At 43.7% G+C, this 11,950-nt stretch overlaps 1 protein-coding gene across 2 annotated transcripts in view; it reads right to left on the bottom strand.

The window, feature by feature from the left end:
• Positions 1 to 563: 563 nt before the first annotated feature.
• Positions 564 to 11,950, bottom strand: part of LOC137889371 (plexin-A1-like) — a 203,235-nt gene continuing 191,848 nt past the window's right edge. For both annotated transcript variants that reach the window (XM_068733206.1, XM_068733207.1), the window contains exons 30-32: positions 11,195 to 11,407; positions 7,947 to 8,097; positions 564 to 5,949 (exon numbers count right to left, since the gene is read on the bottom strand). In XM_068733206.1, coding sequence (XP_068589307.1) covers positions 5,854 to 5,949; positions 7,947 to 8,097; positions 11,195 to 11,407 — 460 coding nt within the window. In that variant the 3' untranslated portion in view covers positions 564 to 5,853. The remainder of the gene's footprint in view (positions 5,950 to 7,946; positions 8,098 to 11,194; positions 11,408 to 11,950) is intronic.

The raw sequence follows: 11,950 nt of genomic DNA, 5'->3' as shown, positions 1-11,950 counted from the left end.
GTTTAACATATTGTATTTTTGAGATTTATGTTATTTATGATCCGTTTAGAAAGATTTACAGTACATGCAAGATAGATGGAACACGGAGCACCTGAAGCACATTCATCAAACCACAACTGCGACATCTCTGACAGCGTCGTTTAAGGATTCGCTGGTCTCACAGTTTGACGAGGCTGGAGAAGTGAGTGGATACGGTCGGGTGGATGTTCTCTTGAAGCCGTGCGGTGCATCTTCCTGGCTCGCTTCAGGAAGAGATTTCTGACAGTCGAGTCTGCAATGGCTCATTATCATTTTCTTTCTTCTCTTTGTCGATGTCCTCATCACCATCACTGTGGTAAAAGTGGGGGAATCAAACCATAGCAGCGGCTTTTCCCTCTACCAGAATGCATATAGAGTACAATAATATTTTAGTCTCATATGTGCTGCTTTTGATCTTTCCAGTTCTTTTGTGGTGACGTGCACTTGAGATAAACCTAAAACTTTTCACAACTTTCAAATCCACAACTTAGAGGGGAGGCTGTGTGGGGATGGGGAAGGGAAATGAAAACATCAGACGAGACAGATTTAGCAAAAAACATGTTTAATCTCTCCTTGATGCGTGTCTATTTACACGTAATAAATCTGCAAAATAGGAAAGAGCAGGATATTTACACGGGCGTGAAACAGCCAAAACCTGTCACAGCAGCTTCAAGTCTGAAACTTTTAAAAAGGTATCAGAATTCATAAAGTATTAAAACTCTTTAAGATATTTTTTCTTCTTTCTACCGCTCTCTTCTTTAATCTGTGTGTGAAGGTTTTTTTTTTTTTTTACATCCTATGCTCCTTTTCTGAAATGTACTTTAATCAAAGTGAACTCAGCAGGTGTGGAAGCTGGAGAGAACTGGAGGGATGAGAAACTTGCTGAAACTTGAGTGTCGCCGTTGGAGGAGAGGGAGGGGACAAAAAAAAAAAAATGGCACATTAAGTATTAAGGTTGTGCGTTGCAGTAGGAGCCATGTTTGGAGGGTACAGCCCAAACTGAAAATAAGTACATTTCACAAACACTTCAGAACATTTTTAGAGATGACTTTCTGAAGAAAATGGTGTGGATTCCTGAATTATTATTACGTTTTATTGTTGTAGAAAAATGGCAATAGTTTGACATTTTGGTAAATGCCCTTATTCACTTTTTTTACTGAGAGTTACATGAAGAAATTGATACCAATTTCAGATCTGAAGCTTATGCTAAATATCAAGCTAGAGCTAGGATACGGTTAGCTTAGCTTAGCAGAGAAACGAGGTGCCGGGGGAAGCGGCTAACCTGGCTCTGTTCAGCTAATGAGCTAGCTTAGCGTAGCTTGTTGGTGCTCTTTTTTTAACCTCTGGGCAGAGTTTCCCCTGCTTCCTGTCTTAATGCTAAGCTAAGCTAACCGTATTCTCTCCCCATCTTCACACTTATCAGACAAATATGAGAGTGGTATTGAACACAATGTTTTTCATTATGTTAAGATCAAATAAATGATTCTCATAGCCAGCTTTAAAGGTGTTGGTGGCGTATCGTTTTCACTTTGGACAGAGGCAGGCTAGCTCTTTCGTTTGCTATGCTAAGCTAGGCTAAACATATCCTGACATTTGATTTGGTTGGCTATCAAACTCCTCATCTCACTCTCAGAAAGAAAGAAAGCAGAACTATTGCACTTCAAAATACATCTTGAAGGATGTTGTAAATATGCATATTTAAACTTTTGGACATGTACCTTGACTCAGACCCTTTAAGTCCAAGAACAAAATTGACTATTTTCAGTATGGGCAGAGCCAGACGAGGCACGGTGAACAGCTCTGCGTCGGGCAATTGTCGAGAGAATCTCTCCCTCCGCCTCTTCCCATCTCTCTCTCTCCACCCTCCTCCTCCCTCCTTCATCACTGTATATTCCTATGTGGAAGTGGAGCGCCACGGATGCAACGGAATGGAGAATGAAGTGGTACCACGGTCTTCAAAGTGCTTCCTCTGCCTTGCCCGAGTCTTTTCATCTTTTACCCCAACAAGTGGTGAAGCAGAAAACAAGAAGCGAAAGTAAGAAACAAAAGCACCAGAGACCAAGTGGGCCTTCTCCCGCCATCTTGCCGATTTTTCTTTTTCTTCTTTTTCACTTCACTAACTAAACCTCATTACTAGTTCCACATCACTACAATGATCTTTCACAAATCTCCATCAAAAGAACAATTGAGCCGGTGAATAGCGGTCAGACATAAATACATCAGTCAGTTAATGAGCGCCTGCATGTGGAAGTAACATTACCTCAAGTTCACCATTCATTAAGCGTAAATACAAACACTGAATACCTTCAATGAGGGAGTATTTATATGACAATAACTGAGCGCTGACTCCTCATGTGGAAGAACTGAAACGTAGATGGATCAGAGATAATCTTTTCTCCTGCCGTGGATGAAAATAAGCTTTGGTCAGCCGCCCTGTATTGTTGCGTTACCCTGTGTAGATCAAGTATTGAAGCGCCTACAGTACGTTTCATTCGGTCCAGACGCGTATCCGCTGGCAGATTAAAAACTACAAGCTAACATCTAAAGATCTGGATTTTTAAAGGGTTTCATGATCATATCTATCAAGGGTAATGTACGTCTTTTAAATGCAAAGAGTTTTCTATTTGACAGCAGCGATGTGTGTTTGGTTAGGTGGCATTAAGGTCCAGGTCTGGTAAGTATCTGTAAAAAATAAGGATATGGATAAAAAAAAAGGAGATTTGCGAAAGAGCTGTGTTACGCAGGTCTAAATTTGAAGTGGCGCACCCATTGTCGGCCATTGTTCAACTCCTGGGCAACCATGGAGAGATGATGTCCGGTAGCAGTGAGGAATATATTTTATATATTGTACATTTCCATGCCGATAAACCCTGGAAATGTTTGATTAATTAACCAGTCGGATTCATTTTTAGACTAGCATGTTAGCTAGGTAGCCGCCTCATCTGCGGTAGCCAACATCAGCTAACATGTGGCTAGTGCCTAGCAGCGCCTCATAGTTACATTGTCACATGGAAAGAGGCTAAGGCCTGAATGAACCACGAACGCGAGAGACTAAAACTCACGATCGGAGAAATGCAAACGTCCTGCTGCATCGCTCACACACTTACTAGCGACAGGCTAACAATTTTGCAACCGTAACATAAGGCATGTTATGTAAAGAATGCTGCTTATCGTATTCATAATTACAATGAAGAAATATACGTATGTTCTTGTTCCGGGTCGGCTTCTTAAAGTTGTAAGAAATCCTCTAGCAAATGTGAATGTGCCATCAGAGAACCTGAAAACTGTCTTTAAATAACATCTACTCCAGTACAGGCACGTTTTGAGGTCCATGGGTGGTGACAAAAAGCAGGAAGTGGGCGGGTCGTATCACAGGTGGCTTCTTCCTGTGCTTGAAAGTGATTTGGGAGTTTCCCCTGTGACCCACTGGGTCGCACTGACCGGCTCAGACCGCCTCAGTACGGGCTCTTGGACATCTCAGCTACAGTACCTGTTTAGCCTCGAGGCCTTTCACAGCAAGCAGGTGCATCTGTAAAGTCGTGTGCTGTCTGATCGGGATTTAAAACGGAGGACTATAGCGTCAGCTGATTGAAGGCCTTTCCACTCTGTCGCAGGGGGGAAAGAATTAAGAGGGAAGCACTGTTGAAGAGGAAGAAACAGAGAATGGTTTTTGAGGCATCTGTAACTGTTTCCTTTGAAGACGTATTGGTCTAAAAGGTGCATTTGATGCATCGTAACCTATTTATTTTCAACAGGGACTTGATGTCGACCTAATCCATCCGATCCGGTTGTTGCTATGCCCGGTCTAGTGCTCTACATTTCATAACAAGCTCTTTCAGGATGGATGACAACACACAGTATATATATTACCCTGCTTCTGTTTAACATCTTTCAATCTGTCTTTTCTAGCCTTTGTTATTAACCTTCTACCATTTTTTTTTTTTACACTCATAGGAGAAAGGAATGTGTCGTTTATGAATGCATGTTTTTTTTTTTTTTTTAAGCACTGCCCGATAATGAGCAGCAGCACGAATCAGAAAGGAAACATTTAATGTGTTTTTCTTTCTTTTTCTTTTTTTTAACCCTATAAAACCACAAAACGGAAAAAAAAGAGAAAGGCCTTCAACTGGTACGAAATCACTTACATAGATCAAGCTACATGTCATCATCTTTTCATAAACCACATTCACATTTCAAAAAGTGGGAACCTTCAGCTTGAGCGTCTTCACTGCGGACGAGAAAACAAGCTAAAACACGAGACGGCGCTGCTTCGCCTGTCGTTTTGGAGCGCACGACTCGCACTTTTTTTTTCTTCTTTTTTTTTGTCCAGGCAAGAGGAGAAGTCTAAAAAAAAACTAGATCAAGAAGCCGTAGAGCGCGGTGTGCCAAATGTCCAAATGAGCGACTAGCGCCTCTTTCGTTGTCTTCCACAGGAATGTCTTTTGTGTCGTCTAAATCAGCTGACCAGGCCTCCGTGTATTTGGTTTCTCTAAAACAAACACAAAAGCACTGTAGGTCGGTGTAATATACACACAGACATATATACATATGTATATATGTATGTATATAATTAAACTCACTTTTAGTCACTAAGCATGTCAACATTTTCATCATAGCACATCTCATCTAACGAAAAGAAGTCTCTTTGCACTAAACAACATTCAAAGTAAAACGTGGCACAGGACGACTTTTTCCTCGTGTTTTCATAATTTTTCATCTTGGAAATATCAAATCCTCTTCTCAAACTTTTTTTTGTACATTACTATGGAAAACATTATTTTTTTTTTCAACTTTAAATTTGTTTTTAAAAACAAAAGGTTTGTATTTATATATCTATATATCTATATATATATATATTCATATATCCTCTTCTCTCTTTTGATTTAGCTTTGTTGTGCAAATTCAGCAGTAACACAAGTGGCACAGCACGGGGGGAGAGTAGGCAGTTAAGGGAGGAAAAAAAAAAAAAAAAATGCGTTTACAAATCATAAGCAGAGTTATGAAACTGAAAAATGTCCTGAAATGTTGATAGAGGGATGCAGAGTCGGTCTTGGAGGAAGAGTTTCCCTGCAAAGTCCTTCCTCTCGGTCGCCCTGCAGTGGCGGCAGCCTCTGTCTTGCCAAGCATCCACCCCGCCGTAGTGTCTTTGAGCAACACACTGAATCCTTACCAGCTCCAAGGCTGCTGCGCTGCAGCTGACCCCGACCGCTGACCTCCCTGTGGAGGACGGCGACAGAAAGTCGAGCGTCGCAGCGACAGATCCTGGATTCTCATCGGCTCACAGTTTAGACTGTCGCCGTGGCTGTGGAGCGCTACTAGCTGGCGGCGTACGCCTGTCCAGTAACACTCCAGCTCTGTCTCCAGCTAGAGGAGCCTTTTTTTGGTCACCGGTGTGCATGTGCCGGTCCTGATTCGTGGCCAAAGTACCCGACTGCTGCACCCGTAGGAGTCTAGATGTGATAAGGGCCTTGATGAAAATAAACGCTCTCCTGAGCTGAGGTCCATATCGGCTGAGGCTGCGCTTGCATTTGGTTGTCGGGGGCTGGGTTGGTGGCTCAGAGAGAGAGAGAGAGAGAGAGAGAAAAAAGAAGAAAAGAAAAAAGCCAGCCCGGTGTGGCCTTAGTTCCAAACTCTGCCGCCTCTCCTGTGTGCTGCTGCTGCTGCTGCTGGGCGCTCGTGTCCTTGCAGTCTTTTCCGCTGCCGTTCGTGAGGGTGATGACGGACAGACTTCAAACGTTCGAAGGGTCAAAAATGTCACGGGTGTCGAAGGTTGTCGTGGGAAGGCGTGTTGGTTGGCCGGTTCTCCCCTCGCCGAGGAGCGCGATCGGCCGGCCCTCAGCTGGCCAGCGCCATGGTGTCGATGACCTGCTCCAGCTTGCCGCGTAGCCGCTGTCTGCGCGACTGCTCGTCCTTCTGTAACGCCGACAGGATCTGGAAACGGATGCAGGGGCAGATTAAACTACATCATCAGGTTATGTCAATCCTATCGGTGCGTTGTATCACGCTTTTTAACCCGTAATGTGTTGGCGCTCGGATACGCCGGCTCTTTGGCAGAAAAAAAACCAACATTCATTTCAGCTCATTTCAGCTCCCCTGTTAGTGATTACATTTCAAACCGATGCAGACAACATGGACAGGGTTGGCGGGGGAGGTGTGAGGGGCTATAAAGGCACGCTGACGGCTGCACGGAGTGTGTGTGTGTGTGTGTGTGCTGGAGTGTGTGTGTGTGCAGGAGTGTGTGTGTGTGTGCTGGAGTGTGTGTGTGTGTGCAGGAGTGTGTGCGTGTGCTGGGGTCTTATTAAGCGCGACAGGAACCAGGGAGGGAGGAGGAAAAAAACAAAAAAGACTGTATTTATGTGTGCATTTGTCTTTGTGGTGCGTCATTCCGTTTACTGTGAGCATGTGCATTAGCATTGTGTTTGAGTATATATATGTATATATTTATGCCTGTGTGCTTTTGTGTGCGTGAGGTCAGGGCATGTGTTAGAGGCGACGGGGACCCTGCAGCTGCCTACATCTGGATAATAGGCTGTAATGAAGGGGAGCAGTTGGTTTGAATGGAGCCAGCTGCAACCAGCCAGCATAACTACTGTAATGCTGTTGCTATTGAGGGATGGGGGGGGGTTCAGGGGAGGGGAAGAGGCTGAGTCGGCTTATCTTTCACTGCTTAAAAGCCTGATGAAGTTGGGGGAAAGCAGAGGTTGAAGGAGACATGTCTATAAGGAACCAGAGTAAGAGTGGAGGGATGTGAACTACAACCAGCACTTCTATATTCACTCATTCAAATGTACTATTTTGCCTGTTTAATACTTACAAATAAAAAACAACGTTCTAATCATATGGCTGAACTTATCTGTTTCAGTGCAGAGACTTGCCGGGCAACCAGCTGAAGCTCCAGGAAGTCACTGCGACCGGCCGAGAAAATTAAAACCACAAATTGATGGTTTTTTTTGGTTTTAATAAGACAGATATGAAAGTGGTATCAATGTTCTCACCGAACTCTTGAGCCTCTTTTCACACGTAGTTCCTTGAAAATGACCTGGATGAGCTGTCAGGCACCGCCACTGATTTGCATTATTCAGGAACATTCGGGAACATTCAGGAACATTCAGGAACATTTACAGCTCGTGCCTTTTCACGCAGGCCGTGGTGAATAGATGGGAGGGCCAGGCACAGCAGATGACTGAATGAATGAAGAAGGCGAATGACTCGAGGGCCGTACGTTTGAAATGTTCACGGGATCCGATGGTTCAAATCCTTCAAACAGCAGGTTTTTAATGTGTCCTTTATGGACACACGGTTTCTCTCTTGTGCTCTTATTAACTACCCAGAGTCTACGCTGGTTGCCTGGCAACCGCACAGTGTCTCCGCCGGCTGTAGCTTCATTTTCAGCCTTGAGAACGGGGAGTGGTATTGATCTCATCTAACTTTCAACAAGAAGGTCAATAAGCGCCTCTCTCAAAATGTCGGAGTGTTCCTTTAAAAGATGAAACCTGCGCGCGCGCGCGCGCGCGCGCGCACACACACACACACACACACACACACACACACACACACACACACACACACACACACACACACACACACACACACACACACACACACACACACACACACACACACACACACACACACACACACACACACTCCTGGTTTCGTGCAGAAATGTCGAGCTTTAATCAACCAGCAGCAGCTGTAGGATACTGTGCAAGCAGGTCTCTCCTAATGAAGCACCATTAGCTCCATAATGTGTTAAGCTCACGCCTTAATTGTGCATCCTGATGGCGATAATACCTCCCGGCCCTCGCCATCGTGGACTGGGTATCAGTGTAATTGAATTAAAATGACCTCTTGGCATCAGTCAAAACAAGTGAAGTGACACAGCGCTCGTTCTGCTCGGTCCCGTTCCACGTCCGGAGGGAGCTCACCTCGTCTTTGTATTTGATAATGTAGGAGTAGATCTCGTGCAGCGCCGACATGCTGTTGAACTGGCTGAGGTGCAGGCGGGACTGCTCCGCGAGGTAGGCGCTCATGTCCTGGTCGCTGATGGCTGGCATTCGGGAGATGTCGGAGTAGTACCTAGGGGAGAGGTCAGACAAGAGTTTCACGCAAGCGCTCGTATTCCACCCAAAACCTCGGCTTACGGGTCGTTATTAAATATTCTGAGTGCAAACGGAGGCAGCCGGCTGCCGGTCCTCTCGCTGGGGGTTGACGCGGTTCACGATTCCATTTTTCAATACTGAGCTGATGTTTCAGTACCTCGCTCGAGGACACTTTGACGGGACCAATGGACATGGGAGGGACATGGTAGCGCGACACAGCTGAGGAAGAGTGGACTGTGTAGTGCTCAGTAGCATACAAAGGTTATTTTTAAGGGACTGTAGGAACACTATTAGAGGAAGAGGAGGGTATGTTTAGCTTTTTTTGCTGAGAGGTGGGTAGATTGAACTTTTAGGGAGAGCAGGGAAGGTCCTTTTACTTTGTTTCCCTCCAGATTCATATCGCATTTTAATATTCTCTTGGAGCAACTTGGAGTTCAGTGTCTCGCACAGAGACACTTCGACGTGCGAGACAGCAGGAGGCGGGGATTGAACCGCCAACCTCATACATATTAGTCTATGGGACCATCTAGTATGATTAAATGCTTAACTATTTGGAATTTAGAGTGGGGCGTTAATAGTCCAATTAATCCCTCCTCCCCATCCCAATCATTTTCATACATCTTATTATTATGACTGAGCATTTACTTATTGAGGCCCATCTGGTCAGAGCAGCAGCAACAACCTTTGCGTTATCGACTCGGTGCCGTTGGCTACAAGCGAGAAGCAGAAAGTCCATAGAAAGTACAGCGGGAGTACAATAAGAATATCTTCCAATATTGAGCTGTACCAGACCTGTTTGCAGAGTCCACCATCAACCATCTCGAGGTTTACTGCGGCGGGGGCAGGCTGAGGGTTGAGCGTGCATTCGGAGGCATAATAGAAACAAGGTTTAACTGCACCCAATTAACCATCACCTATAAATCCTCATCTCATACTGCCTTCGAATGCTGCGTGAGAGCCTCAGGACCCGCCGTAGCACGTTCAAGTGTGGCGCTCGAAAAATAAAGAAATGCAGACAATTATCGTCTCCTCTGTTGCAGCCGGAGGGAATGGGACCGTGCCCAACGGACACGTCATTGATTCTATTTATTCAACCTTTATCTATCCAGGTTAATCCCACTGAGATATGGAATCTCTTTTACAAGAGGTACAATGACCAAGACGGCGACGTAAACATTGAACACAAGCGCCACAGAAACACACAACAGAAACTCACAACAGAAACACACAACAGAAACTCACAACAGAAACACACAACAGAAACACACAACAGAAACTCACAACAGAAACACACAACAGAAACTCACAACAGAAACTCACAACAGAAACACAGAACAACAGAAACAGAACAACAGAAACACACAACAGAAACACAGAAACACACAACAGAAACACACAACAGAAAAACACAACAGAACAACAGAAACACACAACAGAAACACAGAACAACAGAAACAGAACAACAGAAACACACAACAGAAACACAGAAACACACAACAGAAACACACAACAGAAAAACACAACAGAACAACAGAAACACACAACAGAAACTCACAACAGAAACTCACAACAGAAACACACAACAGAACAACAGAAACACACAACAGAAACTCACAACAGAAACACACAACAGAACAACAGAAACACACAACAGAAACTCACAACAGAAACACACAACAGTAACACACAACAGAACAACAGAAACACACAACAGAAACTCACAACAGAAACACACAACAGTAACACACAACAGAACAACAGAAACACACAACAGAAACTCACAACAGAAACACACAACAGAAACTCACAACAGAAACACACAACAGAAACACACAACAGAACAACAGAAACACACAACAGAAACACACAACGGAACAACAGAAACACACAACAGAACAACAGAAACTCACAACAGAAACACACAACAGAAACACACAGATGCATCGTTCCATTCTGCGGTTGTATGAGGAGGACAAACACACTTTCTCATTCTGACTGCACTGAAGTGTGCGGGAACCCCAATCAGAGACGACTCGTAGCGCAGCATGATGGACTAATATTTTCAAAGAAGATGAATTTACATGCATGTATAAAATATCATCATAGTTCATTACTGATTAAAGCGTTGCTGGAATCATTCTGAAGCATGTGTTTCTATTCTAGGAACCTAATTTCACCCCGAGTTGTTATTCTTTTAAGATATTATGACAGATTGTCTTCCTTGACCTTGAGAAGCACATTTAGTTTTTCACCAAACATAGATAAATTAAGTTTAGTTTCATACGTCTTTCCTGAGTAGTTTCTATTCTCTATTCTTGGCATTTTGTATTTCAGCAAAACCCGTCTCTCTCTCTCTCTCTCTCTCTCTCTCTCTCTCTCTCTCTCTCTCTCTCTCTCTCTCTCTCTCTCTCTCTCTCTCTCTCATCTTCTCTTACAACATGAATGAATGCTGTGGGAGAAGCTGCAATTCAAATTGCCAAAGAGACCGTTGGACTCTTCTACCAAAAAAAAACCAAAAGAAAGAAACAAGGACTGTGGTAAGTTGGCAAATGGCAACTTTTTAAAATGTCAGAACTGGCACTGCGGATATTTTCTCCTCTCTGTGTGTGCACTGCATTTCATATTCATGGGCCTGGAGCAAGCTGTAATTAAAGTACATGACTTCTTTTGGGCTAATTTAATAGAACCGTGTACTCTGAGAGCAGGGAAACGCTTCCAATGCTGGTAGCGGATAAAGTTCAACCCGTTATGTTCTCCTAATCTTACAGCGGTTTTAGCTGAGTAGGTTAAATGAGTCATTTATCTCACCGCTGCACCTCACTTTTCTTTGAAGACAAGTTTACAGATTAGTCAACCTTCCCTTCAACAACTCATATGGATTGTTTCCACTTAGCATTAAAAACTGTGGATTATTTTTGCTAGTTTAAAGGAATAGTTCACCCAGAGAATGACCGTCTGTATATCGATTATTCGCCCTGTGTTCATGGGTAACTGGTATACAAGCGGTCATTCTGTGGGTGAAGTGTTCTTTTGATATTGATGTGAATGTTTGTCTGCGTTCCGCTTCGACTCACCTCTCTACCCAGTTCTTGTAGTTGGGGATGTCTTTAGCGTAGAGCAGCTTATTTGAAGGGGAGTCTTTCCCCAGCTTGTGTTCTGACGTCGAACAGGAGTCCATGAAGGTCTGGGCCACCACGGACAGACAGGCGTCCGTGATGCTGTTCTTGTGGATGTCGAATACGAACTGGGGGTTCTTGATGACGTTCACCCAGAACCGCAGAGGAAGACTGGAGAGGGAAATACAGAACAGACCATTTAAAACAAAAACAAAAAAAAAAACATTCAACAACACGTAATTAAATGCAACCTGGAAATGATTTTCTTTGGCTGCTTATTTTATTATTTTCCATAACTTATGTGCGTTAAAGCTTGTTTTTCCTGCTGGTTTGTCTTTGTAATAATGTTGCACAGTGGGTGCCGTGGCCCTCAGGCGGTATCGCAGCTAACTGGTAAAAAAAAAATCTAATTGGTCATAACTTGAAAAAAAAAAAAAAAAAAAAAAAAAAAAAGAAACAAAGGGTGACCTAAATTCTGTGCAAATACAGCAAAAACCTGTTAATGAAATAAACACAAACAAATACTGCAATGCCGGTCTGAAGATGTTATTAAACCGTCCAGTAAATTATGAACAAGCATCCGACACAGCAACTATTTTAATTTGTTATGCATTTTGCAGACCTGGATTTATTGATTTAATATAATTCTTTGGGACACAGTGTTGTTCACAAACAGATTTACTTTCCAGACATTTGCGGATGGGGCGCATCACA

This window comes from Cebidichthys violaceus, unplaced genomic scaffold, assembly GCF_023349555.1.
Source record: "Cebidichthys violaceus isolate CVI_PGR_0920_01 unplaced genomic scaffold, fCebVio1.0.p SCAF_6, whole genome shotgun sequence".
NCBI classification, from domain to species: domain Eukaryota; kingdom Metazoa; phylum Chordata; class Actinopteri; order Perciformes; family Stichaeidae; genus Cebidichthys; species Cebidichthys violaceus.
The sequence above is the reverse complement of the archived record's forward strand: the minus strand, read 5'-3'. Positions and strand labels throughout refer to the sequence as shown.